Source organism: Sturnira hondurensis, unplaced genomic scaffold (assembly GCF_014824575.4).
Source record: "Sturnira hondurensis isolate 20B ecotype Veracruz unplaced genomic scaffold, ASM1482457v3 Scaffold0013299, whole genome shotgun sequence".
Taxonomy (NCBI): domain Eukaryota; kingdom Metazoa; phylum Chordata; class Mammalia; order Chiroptera; family Phyllostomidae; genus Sturnira; species Sturnira hondurensis.
Window position 1 is genome coordinate 5,569,070 of NW_028085930.1, and position 24,243 is coordinate 5,593,312.

Genomic DNA, 24,243 nt, shown 5'->3' on the forward strand with positions numbered 1-24,243 from the left:
AGTCCTGAAAAGCAGGGACCTATAGCCAAGATTGCTGTACCCAGCAGAGCTATCATTTAGAATGGAAGGGCAGATAAAGAGCTTTCCAGACAAGAAAAATCTAAAGGAGTTCATCATCACCAGACTATTCTTATATGAAATGTTAAAGGGGCTTTAAGAAAACGAAAAAGATCAAAACTAGGAACAGTAAAATGACCAAAAAAGTACATATCTATCAACAACTGAATCTGAAAAACAAACTAAGCAAAAAAGTACAGGTACAGAATCATGGATACAGAGAGCATTTTCATGGTTGCCAGATGGGAGGGGCTGTAGGGGAGTGGGTAAGGAAGTGAGGGGATTAAGAAATACAAATAGGTGGTTACAGCATAGCCATGGGGATGTAAAGTACAGTGTAGGAAAGGGAGAAGCCAAAGAATTTATATGCATGACCCATGGACGTGAACAGTGGTGGGGTATTAACTGAGGTGGGGGGAGGGGTAATGGGTGGAGGTTGACTCATCCTCCACCCAAAGGGGAAAATCAGGACAACTGTACTAGCATAATCAATAAAATATAATTAAATAAGCATAAATAAATATTTTAAAGGGACTAGTTATTGAGTAATAAGCATTTGAAAGATTACCTTGTTAATTCAGCATTGAACAGACACTTATGAGCAGCTACTGATGTGCTGGGTGTTGGGGAGATAGGTATACCTAACAGATGAGAGAAGTAAATGTTAAACTACTTTACAGAACAATAAAGATGATAGTAAATATGACTACAAGGGATATATTCTTGGTCAAAAGGTAACTTTATTTTTAAGTGTGTAGGTATTAAAAGTATTTCTGGATGGAGTGGAATTATGCAATAAAATAAGCAGCTGCCATCACAGTTTCGGAGCTAACTGCAAACGTTGTCGTTTACTGTTCCCACAGGCAATTTCTCAACAAGACCTGGTCCACATGGCTATTCAGATTGCCTGTGGGATGAGCTATCTGGCCCGAAGGGAGGTCATCCACAAAGACCTGGCTGCCAGGAACTGTGTGTAGGTGCCATGGGCTCATCCCTGTCATTTGATGTGTCATATTCCTTGGATTTGGGGTTCTTTCCAGAAGTCACAGCAGAAATTATGTTGTATTTAAAAGTGCTCATGACCCAAATTTTTTAAATACTCTGATTGCATTTGATAGTTATGTCTTTACTTTTCAGCATTGATGATACACTTCAAGTTAAGATCACAGACAACGCCCTCTCCAGAGACTTGTTCCCCATGGACTATCACTGTCTGGGGGACAATGAAAACAGGCCGGTTCGGTGGATGGCGCTGGAAAGTCTGGTGAATAATGAGTTCTCCAGCGCTAGTGATGTGGTAAGTGCTCGAACCCCCGGATGTCAGCAAAATGAAGAGGAGGCTTTCTGGTTTAAAGTATTTCTTTTTTTCTTTTAATCTAGTAACTTTTCCCTGAAATTTTTCATTGGGAAATGAAACTGTAGTTAGCTCCTGGTCAGCCAGTTTATGCTGAGAAGCTCTGAGCCAAACCAGGGCCTACCATTGTGTGGAACCTCACTGTGAGGCAGCTAGAGAGATACCAGCATACCAGTATTAGAGGTAGCAACATTGAGGCTCTAGAGTTTGATTATTTTTCTTTTCTTATTGAAGTCTCAGAATGCCCAAGTGGTTCCCAGATCATAAAGATTTATTGTTTTCTTTTTTAAAATGACCTCTTTGAAATATTATGGTCTATGTAGCTTATAATTCCTCAGATGTCACTGTCTTCCCCTTTGTCAGTTTCTGGGTGGCTCTGCCCATTTAAGCAGATCAAATAGTGTGATTCTTTATACTTAGTGATATATAGTTTCATAAGTCACAGATACTTGTGAGTGTTTTGCAGACATTTTTTATTGTTTTTAAATTCTGTCACTTTGTGGTCTGATTTGAAAGATTAATTTGTTTTCCTGTCTCTTGCTTGCTGCACTTTATTATTGTAGTTAACATTCAGAGATTAGGTTAAACTGCTGATAAGGTAGATATGAGGGCAAGGAGCCATGGGAACATATTCTTGGTCAAAAGTAGCATTTTATAACACTCATTGTATAGGTATAAAGAAGTATTTTGGGATGGAGTGGGATTGTGGAGTAAAATAAGCAGCTGCCATCATGATTTTTGTGCTAACTACAAGCGCTGAATGATCATCACTCGGTGATGTCTGTTGGTGTTACATGTAAAGTCTTAATAGAATAATTTGCTTCAAAGTTAGAACTGTAAAAGAAGTGCTTACTATATCATTATATACTGTGTCTTGAAATATTGTATTTATAGTATTGAGTAACCCTTTAACTTCTAAGTGTGTGTGCTTTAAGGGTTACCCTTTAATATGCTCTTCCCCGCAGGACATTAGTGTCCTGTGGCTGCTGTAACAAATTGCACAGTCCTGGCGCTTTACAGTGACAGAGGTTTGTCGTCCCAGAGTTGAGCTCAATAAGCCGAATATTTGAAGTCAAGATGTAGGAGGGCTGTGCTTCCTCCGGAGGCTCCAAGAGGCAAATCCTCTCACCTCTTTCAGGGTCTGGAGGCTGCTGGCATTCCTGGCGGCCCCTCTCCCCGCTCCATATTCACATCCTCCTCCCTGTGTGTTTGTCTCTCAGAACGCCCTCTGCCTCCTTGTAGGGATATGTATGATTGTATTCAGGGCCCACCTTCATAATCCAGTGTAAGCTTCTGTTCTCAAGGCCCTTAACTTAATCACTTCTTTTGCCATATAAAGGTGATCCTTACAAGTTTCAGGGATTCAGATGCGGACGTATCTTTGAGGCCACCATTCAATTTACTATACTCAGTAATTGAAGTTAAGATTTCCATAATGAAAAGCTTATATTTTTGTTTAAAAGCCTTGAAATGAGAACGATTTGATAAGGAAGAAATCCTCTATTATTAATTAAAATCTGGTTACATTTTTTTCTTTTTCAGAAGCTAGGTTAGTTATTTGATATATATTGTGTCTTTATTACATATCAAGTGTCCTGATAAAATGTGTTCACTTGATGTGAGTGAACGATCTATTTGCATCATTTTTTTCCAATAAAGTCTTTTATTGTGCATATCTTCAAAATACTTAGTTTTAACTTAATTTAAAATCAATCATTCTCTGAAAAAAACCCTCATCTGACACTTGTCAGGTGGGCAGAGTAAATATGAGTGATGGAAAAAGGATGCTTTGCTTCATGCGCAGCTGCAGGAGTCAGCAGTGGTAGAAACTTGCTTCACGTCGCCATGGCCTCTCCCGGTCAGAGGCAAGGGGTGTGTGAGAGGATGGCTGGGGAAACACACCCAGACTCATGGATCCTGAACCCGAGGGCTCAGCTTGTAGAGCAGCAGGGAGCCAGGCCTAGTCTGTTTTTTCAGGGTTTCATAATAGAATAAAACTTTTCTAACATTAATGTCAGAAGTTAAAATTTCAAGTTGTCTTACTTGAAATATGCAAAGCAACACACAGTTTTAATGGTTACCTAAAGAAAACCTGGAATTTTTCTTTGTAGGGGAGGGATTGTATTTTTGTTTTTGATTTTTCTCATACTATAAAAAGGGAAAGCAGGGTTTGGTTTTAGGCCAGCACACAGCTGCTGTATTGAATGTTAGTAAGGACAGATTATACTATTTTATAAGGTGCTTATGCTTTAAGGTTGCCAGGTCTTTATTCTGAAGTTATAAATTGTAGCTGGAATTCTTCACCCTGTATCTGTATTAAGCAAAGCTGTTCTTATGGGGGGAGGGGGGGAGTGGATTTAACTCCGGTGTTAGAATATAGTTTTAAAAAACAGTGTCAGTTGAGTTAGAGCTATATGGTTTTCAAATTTACCCCTTTAGTAGAAAAGCCTACTTCTGATGAACATTTTTTTCAGCTCAGAACTGATTATAAATATTACTGTTATTAATTGAATATATTGGGATGATATTTGTTCACAAAACCATACAGGTTTCAAATGTACAACTCAGTAAAATACTTCTGAATATTTGTGAATATAGAGAAGTAAAAAATTTTCCTTAGTGTTTTGTTAAAAAACTTCATTCCATAGTTGATTTAAAAGATTAATTCATTCATCTCTTTGGGATGGTAATAAATTTTTTCAGTGGTTTATTTAAAGTATTTATGGTTTTGTTACTCATTGAAATATAGTATAGTTGCCTTAGTAGAAATTACGTGGCAGTTGAGGTAAACCTAAAACTGGTCTAATGGGCAGGAAATGGAAGGTATTTCTTAGATGACAGTGTATAAGTGTGCCCTGTAACCGCAAGAGTCTGGGATTGTTTATGATTCTCTTGCACAAAAGAGTATTGATAGCTAATATTTCAGAGGGCTATGCAAGATGGCCAGTTGCACTGTTTGCTTGCACGGTGGAAGCCCTCAAAATATGCATTGCTTCACTTAATATACTTCTTCCTTTAAAAAAAATATTTATTTATTTATTTTTAGAGAGGGGTAGGGGAGGGAGAAAGAGAGAAACATCAATGTATGGTTGCCTCTCACATGCTCCGTATTGGGAACCTGGCCTGCAAGCCAGGCATGTTTTTTATATATTTAGATTTAGATTTAGATGAAATATTTGAAAAGAATCTAGAGTGAAAGTTAAGTTAGATAATACACTTTCAATCAATGAGACTGTATTTAGTGAAGTATCTCTAAGCAGTGAGACCTTTATCTCTTCAGCTAGGTACTCTGCCTGTGTTAGCTGGTAAAGTCTGTGTGAGGATATGTGATTTAGTTAAGCAAATATTTCAAAGTTCTATTTAAAATTAGTTACTTTCTCATTATTATATTCTATACATTTGCAACAGTTCACAAATTTTACATAAGAATCTGCCGTCTGTCAGAATGTAGTCATACCAAATACCTTGTTGCTCCTTCATCATTTGACAGCGTTATTTTTAAAAATTATGAACTTAATGGTAAGCAAATTAACAGGCAAATTACTTTAAAATAATAATTATTTTTAGCATGTTTTGGCCTAAACTTACTTGAAATGTCTTTGTGACCCAGATTCTTCGGAGCTGTACTTAGAGTGCGATGGTGGGACTACTCATTGATTGACATTGATTGTTTAACTCCTGAAACGTTCAGGTTTTTCTCCAGTAGATTCTCATCAATTCATTTCCTTTAAAATTGTGTGTGTGTGTATCCCCCCTCAAATATGTTTTGCCTTGGATAGTTGATATTTAAGGGAATAGGAATACCTTTCTGTTTCCTTGTAATGATGGGGTGATTTTTAATGTAAAAATCCTGCTTTTCATTTTTTGTGGGATTGAATTTTTTTTCATTCTTATATTAAAGCACAAATTTTAAAGATTGCTTTTTTAACTTTTGTATTAAAAATGCGAAACAACAACAACAAAAAGAAACAGAAACAAACTCATAGAGAATAAAACTGATAGTTCCCAGAGGAGAAGGGAGGTGGGGAGATGAGTGGAAAAGGTTAAGGGAATTAAGTACAGACTTCCAGTTATAAATGTTTTGGGAGATATAATGTGTGGGAGAGGGAATATAATCAATAATATTATAATAACTGTGTGGTGACAGATGGCTACTAGACTTACTGTGGTGATCACTTCATAAGGAATATAAATGTTGCATCACTGTGTTGTACATCTGAAACTAATATAACTATAGTGCATTAATTATAATTAAAATATATTTTTAAATAATTCAAAAAAGAAAAATGTGCATGCATAATCATTATGCTCTGTTCCCACTTTTTTTATGGATAGAACTGGGAGTTGAAACGCTACACTTAATATCTACTTTTGGACGGAAAAAGCTTCATGCAGAATCACATGCAAAACAAGTAATAGAACCTCATTCCCCCCAGTCTCCACACATGTAAAATACACATTTTAGATATAAATGTCACAGCTAACTAATTATATTACTACCTTGGAAGGGACATTTTCTTTGTCCTTTAAAAGACCCTTAACATTTTTGCATTTGTTTATAGTTACAAACTTTACATGATTTGTTTGGAAATATATTAATGTTTTTCCATCTTAAAAATAATACATTGTAGGCCCTGGCTGGCGTAGCTCAGTGGATTGAGCGCGGGCCTGCGAACCAGACAATCGTGGTTCGATTCCCAGTCAGGGCACATGCCTGGGTTGCAGGCCGGTTCCTTGCAGGCTAACTACCAGCATGGGAGGCACAAAAGGCAACCATACACTGATGTTTCTCTCCTTCTCTCCTTCCCCTCTAAAAAATAAATAAATAAAATTAAAAAAATTTTTTAAAAAGAACATTAAAAAAATAATAATAATACATTGTATCTCTGGGTTTTGTTTTTACAATTTTTAATGGAAAGTTTCAATATTTCAATATGTCAAGATTCTTACAATGTTAATATCAGCTTCTAACTGTTGAACTTAGGAAATATGCACAACTAGATTTGACTAGTTATAAATCTCTTTCTAATATTTTAAGGTATGACGTCATCATGGGCATTCTTAAGAATTTCTGGATATTGTTTTTATGTGAATACTACCATAGATTTTTCCGTGATTTTCTTTTCCTTTATTTGAACATAATTTTTTTGATTTATATCTTCTTTGAATTATTTAGCTAATTATAGTAGCTAACATAATTCTGTTAAGAGATCACCTTGTATTAAGAGACTAAAACAAAAGTAAGAGTTTCTTTCTTGTTGGTTTTCTTGTCTGTATGGTATTACATTGTGTTTAAAAAGCATTTTTTAAGTTGACAAAAACAACTCAAGGAAATGACTTTATTGCTAATCTAATCAGTGTGGGTTATGGCCATGAAGAGATTCCTTCAAGGTATTTGAACAGTTCTGAGGGTGCTAGACAAATTAAAATGTGTTCTTGTGCCTTTATGCGATTTTTTGGTGAACATTAGACATTACCTAGAAGGAGGGAGATTTGTAAAGTTGTCCAGGTGGTGCATATATAGCAGAGTGCTTCCCATTACCTGTGGTTGCCCGGTCACAGGGACAGTCACTGCCACATCCTGAGCAGAGCTGGGCAGGAAATCTCACATTCGTAACGTGCCCATGAAGAGGGCTTTTCTGAACTACTCCAGTGTCAAACACAAAACTGTAGTTTTCAGAGAATGCTTATTATTTTTAAAAGTATAGGAAACTTTATATTATTTCTTCATTACTATTTTTAGAATAATGCTTAGAAGCCCAATATTTATTTACTTGTTTCCATTGTGGTTGCAGATTTTACACATCAACAATCTTAAGACTTACTATTTGAATATTAAATTTGCATTAAGAGAAATTTCTATAAAGATATTAAAAAGCTATAGAGGTGACAGTATCATTCAGGCATTAGGAAATAAAGATTTAAAGTTTAATATTAAAATACATTGTTTGTCATTATTTAATAATATTATTTTAATACTCCTAATATTTCCTGAGAATGAGGAGTAAAAATGGGTTTACTTCAGGAACAGTTCATATATTTTCAGAGGTGGCTGGTTTCTATTTTCTCTGATTGAGTAATTGCCCTTGATGTGTTTCCTGTGTTTGGCTCTCCCTAAGAATAGATACTTTCCTTAAGAGATCTTGTTAAATAACATTCCTGCCCTGCCCTTTATATTAACGTTCTCTTCAAATAGACCCAGTGTTCTGGCGGAGCAGTGTCTAAGCCTCTTGTACAGTGAAGGGAAGGGTCATAAATAGCAGAAATGTATGATGGCCTTCAGGCATTCAACATGGGCTCTTCTGTCTTCCTAATCACAGATCCTAGGAGGAATTTATAGTATAAGTAGTCTCTTTTCAGTCATATACGACACTATATGCCTAAAGATAGCTGGTTTTTGATGTGAGGTTAGCAACACGTGCTAAATTTGGTGCCTGATGCAATCAGTACATTTCGTATACAGTCACTGTACGTCTGGGCACATTTGTTTAGCTGGAGTAAAAAACATATTTACCACTGTGGCAAATCTGGAGGAGTATTAAGATTTTTAGGTAACAGTTAACATTGAAGAATTATTTAAAAGGACCCAACTCCTTTAGGGGTTACTTGTATAAATTTATTAGATCTTAAAATGTAAGTAATAAAACATTTTTAAATTAACATTCTCCTATAGATGTATAGTTCAGTTGTAGTTATTGAAAAGGCCTAGAAAATATGTCTGAAAATTTAAAATTCACAGAATAAAATCTTTAAGAATTTGGATATTTAGGGAGGGGTATATGTTAATAAAGCCTGTACCTTGTACACAGAGGAGTGTCAGTTTTGAACATTTGTGAATATTTATTAGTGTTGGTAAGTTGAGTAAACTTAATCTTCCACTGCTAAGAATATTTCTTCATGATATTTTCATCTTCAAAGTGAACTCTTACAGTGAGTTAGTAAAGAAGGAGCCAACCTCCTTCCCTTGTTCTTCAGAGCCTCCGTTCCTCACCTCATCGTCCCGTTTTTACCGTCATATTTTCCACTGTTCATTTCCTTAGATTCTGCATTTTAGCCAATCTGGAGTTCCTGCTCGGTCCAAACATACTAGGTACCTTTGTGACCTTTGATTTCGTCTTCTTAGGAGTCCCCAGAGTATTTTGTACCTGCCTAACCTCATCTATCATATGCTGTTATATATATTTATGGACAAGTCATTCTTCCCAGAGTGGGCAGTGGGAACTCAGCCTTACTTGTTTTCCCTTAGCAGATGGTCCATAGTTACAGAATTGTAGTTGACGTACATATGTATGCCTTTTGGATCATTTATTTTAAGAACATTCACAGCCTGCAGTGCCGATCTTATCCTTGGAGAGCTGTGTACTTGACTGTGTAAAAGAACCCTAAATGGCCTCACACTGTCCTTGTATTTCCATGCTGGATCCTCACATTTCTCTTTGTCTCACTCCCACAGACTTCACATCAGGGATCCCATCTGTTTTCCTGACCACAGGTGTTATTTGAGTAAATGGCTTAATTCACCTTTGTGGCCTAAGGTCCTCCCCGCATTAACTATTAGATATATTGCATAGATGTCTACTCTGCCTTTTAACCTAGGGCCCATGTTTCTGAAAACTTTAATCTTTGATTTGTACGTTTATTTGTTCTGCTCTTGCAGTGAACCCTGAGTCACTGTGAAGATGCAGCATGATTGAGGACAGCAGGTAGACTATCTGGTTTGGGGAAAGCATGATTAATTTGACGTGGAGCATTGAGTTTAAGATACTGATGTGTAGAGTGTGGGTCTGGAGTTCTGGAAAGGCATGCAAGCAGGATATTAGAGAATGGACATCAGCTTCCTAAAAGTGGTGATTGAATGAACAAGAGCATTTGATCTCAGAGAAGGAAGAGAGAAGGAAGCCAAGCAGGTAGGAAATGTTTCCTTTTTTTTAGATTTTTTAAATGTTATCTGCAGAGAGAGGGGAAGGGGAAGAAAAACATCAGTTGGTTGTCTCTTACATACCCTTAGCCGGGGACCCAGCCTGCAGCCCAGGCATGTGCCCTGATAGGGAATTGAACCAGTGACCTTTAGGTTCACACTTAATTCACTAAGCCATACCAGTCAGGGCCAAAATATTTCTTTTTAGTGAGAAAAGAAAGAGAATGGAAAGATTCAAAGAGAATCCAGAGAATGCTATGTCATAGAAGCCAAGAAAGGAAATAGTGTTGAGGAGAATCTAGTCTATAAACATATGTGCAGCCCCAGCTGGTGTGGTTTAGTGGATTGAGTGCCAGCCTGCAAACCAAAGGGTCGCTGGTTCAATTCCCAGTCAGGGCACATGCCTGGGTTACGGGCCAATTTCCAGTAGTGGGTGTGTGAGAGGCAACCACACACTGATGTTTCTCTCCCTGTCTTCCCCTCTCTCTAAAAATAAATAAAAATCTTTTTTTAAAAATATGTGCATTGGTCAGAAAGAATGAGGAAATCATTGGGGAAGGTGGGGGAACAAGCAGATTTAGTAAGTCATTAAAGACAGACGTGATTGTTGTGGAAGGTGAGAGAGTGGCGGCAGTCAAGTGCAGTTTGAAGTTCGGTCATGAAGAGGAATGAAAGGGTCACAGCTTGAAAGGATGGCAGGATCAAGAGAGGCTCTATTTTGTTATTTTGTGATTTTACTATATTGTGGTGTTTGGTTTGTTTTTTTAGGCCAGGGAAGCAGTGGGGAGAAAGAGATTGGATGTATGATTATTGGAGGGAAGGTTCAAAAGATGACAGGTATATGTGCCCCAGAGTCCAGATAAAGGTATATAGTCTTAGCACAGGAAGTGCACCTCTCTCCTGAGATGGGAGTAAAACAAGAGATAGGGGAGAGAAGATACAGGAAATTCTTGAAGAAGGATCTCTCATTGAGCTGTTAGAGAGCTTCAGTTGGCTGAATATATGTGTAATTGGGGTCCCCAGAGACATGGAATGGAGGATGAGGGGTGGACAGAAAGAACAATGAAGGAATAGCTACTGAAATGTTTCCAAATTTGGTAAAAACTGTAAACCCACCTATCTAAGAACTCAACAAACCCCAAACACAGGGATCCTGAAGAAACTAAACCATAGCCACATTATAATCAAATTACTCAGAACTAGTATAAAGAGAAAATCTTAAAAGCAGCCTGAAAAAAAATATGTTAATGTATTTAACAGAGGAACCAAGGAAAGAATGGCAGCAAATTTCTCTTTGCAAGCTATGCAAGAGAGGAAACAGTAAGAGGCCCTGGCCAGGTAGCTCAGTTGGTTAGAGCATTGTCTTGATGTGCCAAGGTTGCGGGTTCCACCTCCAGTCAGGTTACATACAAGAAACTACTGATGAATGTATAAATAAGTATAACAACAAATTGATGTTTCTCTCTTTCCCTCTCCTCTTTCCTATCTCTCTCTAAAAATAAATAAAGCAAGCCCTGGCTCATTGGATTGAGTGCCAGCCTGCAAACCAAAGGGTTGCTGGTTCAGTTCCCAATCAGGGCACATGCCTAAGTTGTGGGCCAGGTCCCCAGTAGGGAGTGCATGAGAGCCAACCACACCTGGATGTTTCTGTTCCTCTCTTTCTCCTTCCCTTCCCCACTCTAAAATAAATAAATAAATAAATATCCTTTAAAAATAAATTTATTTTAGAAAGTAATAATAAAGTACCATAAGAAAAAAGAACTATGAATGTAGAATTCTATGCCCAGGAAACATGTCTTTCAAAAATGAAAGAGAAATACCGACCTTTTCAGAAATATAGTAACTGCAAGAATTCATCTCCAGCAGTCCCACACTACAAAACGTGTTAGAGGAAACCCTTTGGGAACCAGTGATACCACACAGAAACATGGGTCTACACAAAGGAACACAGGGTACCAGACATGTTAACGGTAAGGGCAGTACACACGATTTTTTCTTATTATTTAATTCTCTTTAAAAGATCATTGAAAACATTTCAGTACCCGTCGCACAGTAACTGATCAAACCGAAAATCAGTAAGCTGAATGACAGCATCAGCCCACCTGATGTAATTAACAATCACAGGACACCCCATCCCAACAACAGCAGAATTCCTATTCTTTTCAAGTGTGCACGGAATGTTTACTAAGCCAGACCATATTCTGGGCTGTAAAACAAGTCAATACATTTAGAAGGATTTAATTCATACAAAGTAGGGTTTTGTGACTACAATTGTAACTAATTTAAAAATTGAAAATAAAAATCTAGAAAATCCCCAATATTTAGAAACTAGACACTTCCAGATAATGCAATGCAGGTGTCAAAGAAGAAAGCCAAAGGTATATTACGAAGTATTTAGAATTGAGTTAAACACACTTAACGTTTTGGAATGCTGCTGCTCAAGGGGGACATAGATACCATTATATGTCAACATTAGAAAAGAGGAAATGTCTCTAATTAGTGACTTTAGTTTTCCTCTTAAGAAATCATAAAAAGAATAAATCAAACTCCAAGTGAGTAGATGAAGGGAAATAATAAAGATTAGAAGTCAGTCAAGTGTGAAACAGAAAAACAATAGAGAAAATCAGTGAAACCCATGCTTAACTTTTTGAGAAAATCATTAATGTTAAACCTCTTGCCAGACTAATCACACACACAAAAAAGAAGTTGCAAACTAACAATATAATTAATGAGAGGTAATACCGTTTATAGATTCTCGTGGGTATTAAGTAGCAAAATATTATGAACAACTGTTTCCCTGTAAATTTGGACACTTAGCTGAATGGACAGGGTTTTGAAATAAGCTCACTCAAGGAGTGGATGATCAGAATAGCTATATATATATCCTTACCATATATATATGGTACCATATATACAACTGTTTATATATATATTTATATATTTATATTTATATTCATTATATATATAAAATGAATTTTTTGAAGTAAAAACCTTTCCTAAAAGAAAACGCTAGGTCCATAGTGAATTCTAGGGCACTTGCTGAGTACCTCCAAACATTTCAGGAAGAAATAATACAAATCCGACACAATTTTCAGAAAATTTAGGAAAGAATCCTTTCTAATTCATTTTATAAGGTCAACATTACCTGCAACAACATCAGAGAAGGATCAGCTTATTAGTCCTCATGATCATAGATTCAAAAATTTTAACCTGAAGTTTAGCAAGTAGAATCCAAAAATACATTTAAAAAATAATAATATGACCATATAAGCTTTATCTCAGGATACAAGTTTTACTTGAAAATCAAACAGGGCGATTCACTATATTAACATACTAAAAAATAAAAAAACAGCCCTGGCTGGTGTGACTCAGTGGATTGAGTGCTGGCCTGTGAACCAAAGGGTCACTGTTTGATTCCCGGTCAGGGCGCATGATTAAGTTGCAGGCCAGGTCCCCAATAGGGGGCATGTGAGAAACACCCACACATCAATGTCTCTCTTCCTCTCTTTCTCCCCATCTCCTCTCTCTAAAAAGAAGTAAGTAAAATCTTTTTTAAAAAGCATATGATCATCTTAATAGATACAGAAAAGTATTGGAAGAAAATGAAAAAATCATTACTAATAAAAGTTCCTAGCAGTGTAGGAATGGAAGACAACTTCCTCATCTGATAAAGGACATCTGCTGAACCCCAAACTTAAAGCTACCATCCTACTTAATGCTGAAAGACAGGACTCTCTGTGCCTAGTACTTCCCGGTAGAAACCTAATATGGTACATTCACTTTGGCAAATAGTTTGGCAAATCTTGTTTTGAATCTTTATGGGTGCTTTATTCATAAAGTTTCTGAATGTAGATCTGAGAAGATGGCAGGATTGTTTCCTAACAGACCATCCTAAATTCCTTTTTAAACTGACCCTTTTTATAAGGAGGAGAAGAAAAGTGTAGGTAAGAGGTTTGGAATTCAGGGGAAAAGTTAATCAGGTAAAAGCCCCAGCATTCTCTCATCGGTGCCCTGGGCAGTGGTCTTTATCTGTGTCCTGGGCATCTCACCTTGGAGACCAATGCCTCAGATTCCATCTTGACGGCTTGCAGTCCTCCCGAGGCACAAAGGTGGAACTGCTTACGGTCTCCTGGAGTCAAGGTGGGTTGTACCTTCAGTTCCTGAAACAATAGCTTTTTATATACATTGATTACTAAGCTTATTAGCTAGTACCTGAAACTAAAATTTTTCCAGCATTTGAGTCCCCCATCACTTCCCCACTGTTAGTTTAAACTCTCTTATATCTGTGAGATCAGTTTCATATCAAAGTACTTATTTGGCTGTTGAGTATGTATCTTAGCATTAGACCGTCTGGTAGGGGGCTTAGGAATTCGTTTAGTTGCAGATCCACATTGAAGGGGCACGTTAACAAGCTATGGTAAAGCACAAGATGGTTTTTAGCACAGTTGACAAAAGTTGTGCACTCTCCAGCTGGGGCTGTGTTAGTGACTTCCGTGTCCTTTAGAGTTACCATGGGTCCCCAATTATAAATATCGGAGTAGGTTATTTTCTTATTTGCTGAAAGCATGATTTTGAAGGCTTTCCAGTGAGGTACAAACACCTATAAGACATGTACTGAACATATGTTCAACATAAATTTCTCCTGCAAGACAGAATTCAGAGATGTTTAGAACATTTTTGCCAAATATACCCAAATATTTTCATCTCATTTGAAAGGAACAAGTTCTTTATAGCATGGGGTTAAACAAAAAGTAATGAAAGACTGTAAGTCATAGTTTTTGAAAGATGACTTTCAGGTCTTCTTGAGGTTTGGCAGTCCATTGTTCCTCTGGTGCTTGCTTGCTTGCTTTTTTTTTAAAATATATCTTATTGATGATGCTATTACAGTTGTCTCATTTTTCTTCTCCCCTTTATCCCCCTCTGCCTGGTACCCCCATTCCCTCCAGCATTCCCCTCCCCTTAGTTCATGTCCATGGGTCGTACTTATAAGTTCTTTGGCTTCTATGTTTCATATACTATTAAACTCCCCTTGCCTATTTCGTACATACCATTTATGCTTCTTATTCCCTGTACATTTTCCCCCGTTCACTTTGATAGCCTTCACTTCTTCCCTTGTTTTACAGGGTACGCAATCAGTTCTGTGAGCATCCTGATTACCAGTGTTTTGAACTCTGCCTCTGATAGGCTGGCTATCTCCTAGTTGCTTAGTTCTTCTGGAGTTTTGATTTGTCCTTTCACTTGGGTCATATTTCTTTGTCTTAGCACACCTGTTGCATCATAAGGGGTGGAGCCTTAGACATTTGCCAGAGCAGGGCAACCCACTTGGCTGTGTTGTGGTGCTGTATGTAGGGGAGGGGTCAGAGAGGGAACAATGCCACTTGCTTGGCTCTCGCCCCACTTTGATTCACTTTCCCTGCTTCCCACAAGCAAGTTGTGCCCTTCCAGGTGCTGCCCTGGTGCTGAGCTTGTGTGCATTCCAGGACTCCGTGGGCCCCTCCAGTGGATTCTCCTGTCAGACTGGTAGTTTGTCCCACCACTGCAACCCCCACAGGTTTTTACAGCCAGAGGTTTTGAGGCTTTAGTTTCCCCATGCTGGAACCTTGGGCCGCTCATTCTGTCTCACTTCCCAGTTGTTCCTCCTGGTTTATCTGAAAGTGAATGTGGGACTGCCCACCATGCCAGCTGCTTGGCTGCCCATCTCCACCCCTCCTACCGGTCTGGATGAATTTGGCTTCCTTAACTACTTGGTTGTCAGATTTCCATACAGTTTGATTTTCTGTCAGTTCTGGTTGCTCTTTTTGTGTTTAAATTGGTTGTTATCCTCCTCCTTGTTGTGAGAGGAAGTGAAGCCGATTTACCTACTCCTCCATCTTGGCCAGAAGTGGTTTGGCAATTTTTTAAAAAGTTAAACATATATAGTTCATCTTACTGGTAGGTAAATGAAAACATATGTCCTTACCAATATTTGTACACAGATGTTCATAGCAGCTTTATTTTAAGTAGCTGAACCTGGAAATTATTCAGATGTCCATCAACAGGTAAATGGGTAAACAAATCGCTGTATTCATACAATGGACAGGGAAGAACTGTTGAAACATTATACGTACACCATGGATAAATTTCAGAATCGTTATTCTGAGTAAAAGAAGCTAGGCAAAAAAAATAGTTTAAATGATTCCATTTATATATAATTCTAGAAAGTACAAACTGATCTGTAATGACAGAAAGAAAGCGGGAGGAGAGGATTAAAGCAGGAAGACCCTTTTGGAGGAGATGGATATGTTTATTGATTTTGATGGTGGTTTCGGGTGTACACATGTCAGAACTTGCCAAATTGAGCACCTCCTGTGCGGTTCATTGTATGTCAGCCATACTACAATACAGATAAATAAAAACTGTCTTTGCTTTCTGACCACCTGTGCTAGCATACCTAAGACCAGTTCCTTGCTGGATCTTAAGACACAGCTAGGATTCTTGTTAAAAATACTCTCTTCCAGGCTTCTGAACTTTTAGGATAGGTCCCGGGAATCTGTACTTCAAACAAACACCCCAGGTGATTCTTCTCATCAGTCAGGCTAGGAGAGCACTTGGCCCAGATTAAATTAATTGCACTTTGGTGATCTGAACCCATTTCCATGAGAAAGGCATGTTAGGTATTTAATATTAGCAGAAATTGTGCTTTTACTGTGGCCACATGAAATAATTAAGAATTGGACAAAATTTTCTCTCATCGTATATAGTATACTGTAAGTTCTGAAGTAACAGTGGAAATCTCTTAATACCCCCAACACTAGTTAATATTATATTGTAGAAGAAAAAAGAATTTTATTTACACAGTTTTTGACAAGAAACATCAGAATATATTAGTGAAAAAATGCCTTATATACTATATATTAAGCAGCTATGCAGTAGCACAAGTTGGGAGAAGAAGAAGATGGTAGAGTTTGTTATTTTTTTAATATTCTCTGAATAGATAGTCTTACTCAACTCAAGGGCTTCCTGGCTTTTGCAAGGTAGTTTTGTTTACTTGTAGCAAGTAAAGGAGATGGGATTCCTGTCCGAAGCTCTGCCTCTCTGCAGGGAGGCTTAGCCGTTGTTTATATACACTATGTGGTCAATTAGGTGCTGATTTATCCTTTGTAATTGGCTGTTCTTATCTGGTTGAGCTCCTGTCAGCTCATCCTGTTTATAGCTCCATCTGCAAAATACTCTGCTGCATTTTAATATTTAGGAAGAATAGCACTTAGTAAGAATGGCCCAGACCTTGAGACCCTTCTATCTAATAGTAGCAGCAGCCTTTTTTAAAACTGGAAAAAACAACTTGACCTTCTTATCACTCCCTTTCCAATGACGTCAAACAAAAGGAAATCATAGAATAAGTCCGTCTGAATGGTTCAGTTATCAGAAGACTTGAGAGAGCAAGTTTTCCACAAATCATCCGTGTGGAATTGGTCTTGATTTTTTTAAAGGGTTGGTGAGCCAACATGTAATTAATCACTTGTTGGCTTTTAAGGAAATGAAACTGCAGTGTGCCCTGTGGTTTTATTTGGTGTTTATTAGCACTGGAGTTTTTAATCGGGGAATCTTAGGTGAATGCTCAGTGACAATTATGTGGACAGAACAGTGTGAAGGAAGTCGTTTTGTAAAGTCAGACTGTGCTCATTGCAGTGTTACGGGTACCTGTGTACGCTCCAGCTCTCAGAAACCATTAGCCTGCCTGCAGAGGTCCCTTCCAGTCCAAAGTTGTTGGAACATCCCTCCCTCGTCAGTGGATGGAGTTATTCCCCATTACCCAATGGCAGTGTCTGTTTGTTACCACTTCCCAGCATTTCTTCCTCCAAAGTCTGGTTTGGATAGATTACTCCTTTCCCACGGCTGCTGCCACAGTCAGTGAATACGAACCAGACCCATCTCATCTCCTGAAGAAGGGGTGGGAAACTCCTTCCAGCCAGTTTCACTTCTTGGGGCTCTGTTCTGTGTAGTGAACTACCTTCCCTAAGGAAATTGGACACTTTTTAAATAATTAAGCATTACATGTACTGTCCACTATCAGTACTAAAAGTTCATGGAAAAGTATTCAGGTAGACAAATACCTGTATGTAAGTACACAGCATTCTTTAACTTTTATTAATTGGCATCGTTTTTTTATTTTTAAGTGGAATAGAAGGTTCCTCTTACACCGGTAAGTTTAAGGAAAATTCCAGTAGCTCTGTGTCTGTGGGGACTTAAAACCTGCACATCCATCTCCATCTGTTCCCTCAGCCCCCTCCTCCCCTCCACCAAAAGCGTTGTTCCTCCCTAGTGGTTACTGTTAATGAAAAAGATACTAACTTCCAAAAGGCTGAACTCTGGTTTTGGTGTTTAGGGTAATGCTTGCTTCAGAATGGGTTGTGAAGTGTTCCCACCTTTTCAGAGAGTTCCTGTAGGGTCGTGTTGTGGATTGAATTGTATGCCCCACCCCCGCGAACTCCACAAAATAGATTGCAGTCCTAACCCTCAGAATCTCAGAATGTGACCTTATTTGGAAATAGGGTCATTGCAGATAAAGTGTTCAAATGAAGTCATACTCCTTTAGGGTGGACTTTAATCCAGTATGACTGGTGTCCTTATAAGAGTCATGGACATGACATTTGAGGGGAGAATGTCATGTGGGAACAGAGGCAGAAATTGACATGTTGCAGCTGCAAAACAAGTAACACCAAGAATTGTCAGCAGCCACAGCAGCTGGGAATGGGCAAGGAAGGACACGCCCACCAGCATTGAGGGGCACGGCCCTGCGACCCTCACTCTCTCTCGGACTTCTGGCCTGCAGAACTGTGAGGAAGTAAACTCTTTTGGTTAAGGCACCCGGTTTGTGGCCGTTTGTTGTGGCCGCTCTAGGAAACTAATGCAGATTTGTATGAACTTTTTCTTTCAAGTTTGATAGAATTCCCCCAGTGAGACTGTTTGGATGCAGAGTTTTTTTGTGGAAAGATTTTTAAATTATGAACTCAATTTCTTTAATAGATATAGGGCTATAAAGATTTTCTGTTCTTGTATTTTGGTAATTTGTGCATTTTAGGGAATTTGTTTATCAAAGTTATTTATTAAGTACCATAGAGCTGAGTTGTTCGTAATATTTTTTGATGTCTATAGGATTTGTAATGACATTTTCTCTTTGATTCCTGATCATTGCTAATTTGTGTCTTTTAATTTTTTGACCAGTCTGCCTTACTGGTTCTCAGCTGAGAGCAATTTACCCCCCACTCCAAACCATCTCCACCCTTGCCAAGGGACATTTGACAATATCTGGAGGCATTTTCAGTTATCACACTTGGGGCATCTAATGGGTAGAGTCCAGGGCTGCTGCTAAGCACCCTGCAACGCACAAAGCCCCTCCCAACAAAGCATTATCTGTCCTGCAGTGTCAGTGTGGCTGAGGTTGGGAAACGTGCCCTAGGGTTTCCAATATAGACCTTCTACTTTCCAATAACGTTATGCCACTTCATAGTTAACATAGGCAGCTTACAATATGATATTTCCACATAACCCCTTCCATCCTTAGTGCTATTGTGGGCATACATTGTACTTCTCTCTGTATTAGAAACCCCACAATGTATTGTTGCTGTTTTTGCTTTAAACGGTCTAGGACGTTTTTACATGAGGAAAAAATACCTAGTTGTTACTCATACGTTTTCAGAACTCTTCATTCTTTGTGTAGGTCCAAATTTCACCTGGTGTCTTTTCCTTCCACGTGAAGAATTGCTCTTGTGTGTCTTGCAGTATAGGTCTGCTGGCGACATTCTGCCGGCTTTGGCTTGTCTGAAAATTGTGTTTTGCTTTCATTGTTGAAGTAGTTGTTGGTTTGGTATTGTATTCTCCATTAGCAGTTTTTAAAATATTCTATAAGTTATCATTTCATTTTTTGTTTATATAGATTATAAAAAATAAAACTGTCATTTATTAATATAAGACTTTTAAAAAATCTGTATATTTTAGGGAGTATTTCAGAATTATGTTGTTATTGAAAAATAGTAACAAAAGTTAATACACCCTGCTTAGATTTTGTAAACAGACTTGTTTTTGCCTTGTGTTTTTTTCCATTTCTTTTTTTCTATTTTTTTTTCCTCCTTCACTCCCTCAAAAATTTGGTGGGGGGGCATGTTACTTCTCTGAACCACAGTTTGCTCACCTGTCAAATCCGACAGTCAATGACTCTCTCAGGTTTGTTGTGAAAGCGAAGTGAGGTAGAGGATGCAGAATGCCTAGACCTTGAAAGGACTCATAAGCATGTTACCACGGTGCACGGGCACCCTCCTTTCCGACCATGGGCTTTACACGCGGCAGCAGCCCTGTGTAGACACATGGCCTGCCCTCCGCACTCTGGGAGCCAGGGGAGCCAGGGAGGACCAGGAATGAGCACTGTTGCTCATGGTTTCTGTTCCTGCCAAGAGTTCACATGTTGCTTTTAAATAAATCCAATCCTTTGCTCAAAGAAGGTTGGAAGATATTTTCTGAGGATACTTCAATTCTTAACTTAAATTATTTGAATATAGTAAAATTCCATGATATCTTATATTTTACATAATTTACATATTTCACTTATTCAGGATGCTCTTCCCTCCAATTAGGGTAAAATTATATTCATTTTCCATTTCTCATTTGTGTTTATGAGCTACAGTATTTAAGTAACAGATTTTCAGATTGGGAAAATCAATAATAGTGGAGGCCCAAAGTCAATAGTAAAAACAGTAATAGTCAACAATAAAAACAGTTCTTTACAATGGACCCAGTTATCTTAGAATATACATTAACAGTATTCTCATTAAAAGATGCATTCATTAAAATGCTTTCTTCTGGTCCCCCCTAGGTGGCTCAGTTGGTTGGAGTATCATCCTGTACACCAAAAGGTTGCGGGTTCAGTCCCTAGTCAGGACATGTACCTAGGTTGCAGGTTCAATCCCCAGCTGCAGAGTGAATGGGAGGCAACCAATTGATGTTTCTGTCTCCCATCAGTGTTTCTCTCTCCCTCTCTTCCTCTCTCTCTAAAATCAATGAGCATATCCTCAGGTGAGGATTAAGTAATAATAATAATAAATAATAAAATGAAATGCTTTGTCTCTCCTAGCAAGATAAACTAACTGGGGATTGTTGACTTTTCATAGATAATATTTCTCGTTCCTTAAGATTGGTCGATCTGCTATTTTTGGTCCATACCTGGTCAGGGGCAGCCGCACACTGACACTGTTTTAAATATGCCCTCCTGTGTTGCTGCTTTTCTCAGTGGGCCTTCGGCGTGACACTGTGGGAGCTCATGACGCTGGGCCAGACGCCCTATGTGGACATCGACCCCTTTGAGATGGCTGCGTACCTGAAAGATGGTTACCGAATAGCCCAGCCTATCAACTGTCCTGATGAACTGTAAGTTTTTCTGAGCTTGAAGACCTGGGTTGCATTGCTTTTCCAATGTTGGGGTAAAAGGAAGAGAGCAGGTATCCAGAGACTTCCCTTTTGAAAATAATGATGTTTTGGACTTGAATTAGACTCTCCTAGAGAACCACAAAGTCAGCCAGAGTTGTTCACTCTTGACGGCATTTGGCATGAGGACTTTTTGCATCTCAGATTTTATAGTACTTAATCCACAGGTGGCAAACACAAGGCCCGCAGGCTGTGAATCCAGCACCTTGTTTCTACCCAGTGGCAGAGCTGAGCTCTTGCTTAACTGTTAAGGAGTAGTCACATTTATACGGTCCTAAAATTACATTCAGCCCTTCAAAGGCAACTGCGAGGCTGATGTGGCCCCCGGTGAAAACGAGTTTGATACCTCTGGTAATCTAACCCAAGAGACTCGTGTATAGTGAGAAAATGCTGAATGTTATGTGGGTTATTCTGTGTACAGTGAGGGCTGACTTTTATTTATGGAGCCTGAAAAACATACTTAGTTATATAAAGCCTTTCTCATTGTCATCTTGCCGTGCCAGTTGGTACATAGCCAGTCTTCCCACCTAATGGGATTGAGGTGGGCAGGATGCTGGTCAGGGCACTTGAGTGCACGGGTGAGTGTGGCCTCAGCTGTGGAATCCGGGAGGTCTGTACACTAAAAAGGTGACAGCTTTTTCTTTGCACTGATTTTACTGTGGAGCCAAGGTTCTGAGAGCTTAGGTAAAGCTTTTTCTTCCTCCAAGTTCTTCCTCTGAGAACTTAAATACAGGATAATAGGTATTTACATGAAATCTCTGTATTTGCTGATCTCTCTCTCTCTCTCTCTCTCTCTCTCTCTCGTTGCTGTTTAAGTGCAGTTGTTGCCATTTTCCTCCCACAACTCCCCACCCCTCAGCCATCTCCACCTCCCACCCTGTATCCTACCCCCCTTTGGCTTTGTCCATTCGTCCTTCATACATGTTCCTTGACAATCCTTCCCCCTGCTCCCCCTGTATTTGCTAACATATTTTGATGTGCTCTCATGAAGAATTGAAATCCACATGTAAAATCCAGACAACTCATTTTAGCTTCTTTTCATTTTAGATCTGTCAACAGATGGTGATATTGGTTGATTTTTAGTATGTCATCCTCTTCCACACCCACATGTAGACAGAAAACATAACTGGCATCAAATGGACTAAAAAGTTCAGAGTACTGTGTTGTCACTAGCCAAGTGTCCTATTTTTGTCCCTCTGCAGATTTGCTGTGATGGCTTGCTGCTGGGCCTTAGATCCAGAGGAGAGGCCCAAGTTCCAGCAGCTGGTACAGTGTCTCACCGAGTTCCACGCAGCCCTGGGGGCCTATGTTTGACTCTCCCCTTGCAGTCCCATAGCATCGAGGGGGAAGGTGCCTGCAGGGCTCACTGGGAGCCAGTCTGGACGCTTCATCCACCACGCCTCGCCATGCCACGCCACGCCAGCAAAAGCACATTTGTCTTCCAGAACACCGTGCCTTAGGAATGCTTTAGAATCTGAACTTTTTAAGACAGACTTAATAATGTGGAATATTTTCTAGATATCACTTTTATTAGATTGAAAGGTTTTTGTAAATTTTTTGGCCAAAAATTTTTAAAACATAGTAACTTTGGACTAGGGGTACATTCTTACAAAATAAATAAACAGTTTTTAAAATTGTTTAAACACTTGGAATAGCTATCTTAATGCCGATTGCTTTTTATTTTTTGTCTTCATCAAGGTAATTGTAGGTTATTCACCTTTAAAGTTTTTAAAATATTTACCACAAGTGTTGGGAGTGGTCGGTCTTCAAGATGCCGTCCTTTTTCTTAAGAAAATAAAAACAGCATAAAAAGTTGTCTGGTTTGCATTCTACAGGAAAAGGCAATATTGGAGAAAGAAAACTTAAAAGCTAGAATGGAAAAAAAGAAAAATACTTACTAGAAACAGAAATGACCCTTTCTTGGAATATTGTTTAATTTTTTAATTTTTTTACTGAAAAGGAGTTCTGCTTTTTCATTTTTGAGGAAGTAGGAGTTGAGTTCATTGAAACATCTTGAAATTGGCAGAAATTGGCTTTCCCGTGAGCCAGAAGTTGTCTTGGGTGCAGGTCAGTAGTAAAGAATGGTGATTTATTTATTTTTGCTCTCTGGAAAAGGTGAGGATGATACAACTTCAGAAAGTGTGGTCCTGTTTCTAAGGTTAAGAATCCCTTTTAATGTACCTACATAGTGCTTTTCACAGAGTGGGGGCTTGAGCTACTGTGTGTTAAGAAATGTAAACTGGCAAGTTTTGTGCTTATCTTCAAGGCTGGCTTAAGTATAAAATTGTCTTTTAAAACACTTGAAAAATTAAAGGATTTGTTTTATATTATGGCAGCGTTGAAAAGATCGTTCCTGATCAATGATTGGTTGTCTGGCGAGTCTTTGAATGTGCAACAGATAGATGCCTTGTTTCGTCTCACGGGCGGTTCCCTCAGGCCCACAGTCCTTAATGCAGTTATAGCTAACTCTGCTCAGCCTCCAGGTTCTAATAGGCAGTTGGAATTATGATTATAAAGATGTATTACAGCACTGAAACTTTTCTCCAAAACCGTTAAATTAGGGGTGTGTGTAGTGGTACTTGGTTATATTGATAGTGGGCCTAATGCAGAGTCGAATGGGCCTCCTCGATAGTTAGGCCCGTGGGCGCCTCACTCTGCTCCCGTCCTCGTAGATGTACAGGGAGAGTGCGTAGCAGCTGGAGGCTTTTGCTGTTGTTAAAGAAGCTTCATGAATTAGCACATCTGGAGAAACAGCTCACACAGTGCATGCTCTGCCAGGAGCAGGCCAAGAGCATGGTTTTTCTGTGGACTATTTATTAACACTGGTTCTCTGATTTTTATGAAGTACTCAGTGTGCCAATGGCTGGTTTTTAAAAAGCTCCTTGAGCTGTTTGTAAGTTACAGATGTTTTCATTCACAGCCTGCAACCTTAGAAAGCATTCAGTTAACCAGTGTTGTTTAGCACTAATTATGGATTCTACACAACTCGAGCATCCCTTCCAACATTCAGTGCATTCCTTTTTTGTGTTCAGGTTAGCATGTTGTCTAGAAATCACAGTTCTATGTACAAGGTCAGTCCAAAAGAAAGAAACAGACATCTGACTTCTATCCCAAATTAGCAAGCAGTAAGAGGTGCTCTCCGATATCTAGCATGTGTGGCACCTCTGACCTTATCATTTTGTGTTTGTGAGCTGTTTTATGCACATATATTTGTTTTGTAGTAGGTATTTTAAGAGTTTAAATAGATTTTTCTTGCTGAGCTACTTGGAGCTATTGATGCGGGGAGAAAAGAGCAGTCATAAGATTTTCATGGCTGGTCTTCGTCCACTTGTTTTGTTGTAGATTGTGAATGTTACTGAGCACACTTTGAAGAAAATGTTATTCCTGTAGGAAGGAAGCAAATGGACAAAGCACTGATGTGATGTTATAAGCTGGCTCTAGTCACCCAGTGCTGTAC

General features: G+C 38.7%; 1 protein-coding gene across 2 annotated transcripts in view; it reads left to right on the top strand.

Annotated features, from left to right (window-relative positions):
* RYK (receptor like tyrosine kinase) overlaps window positions 1-23,114 on the top strand; it is a 95,901-nt gene extending 72,787 nt beyond the window's left edge. Inside the window, exons 12-15 of one of the 2 annotated variants that reach the window (XM_037061252.1) lie at window positions 921-1,030; window positions 1,195-1,354; window positions 20,593-20,729; window positions 21,989-22,200. In XM_037061252.1, the coding sequence (XP_036917147.1) occupies window positions 921-1,030; window positions 1,195-1,354; window positions 20,593-20,729; window positions 21,989-22,100 (519 nt within the window). In that variant the 3' untranslated portion in view covers window positions 22,101-22,200. Of the gene's footprint in view, window positions 1-920; window positions 1,031-1,194; window positions 1,355-20,592; window positions 20,730-21,988 lie in introns of both variants that reach the window. The other variant, XM_037061251.1, reaches the window with a different exon arrangement.
* Window positions 23,115-24,243: the final 1,129 nt, after the last annotated feature.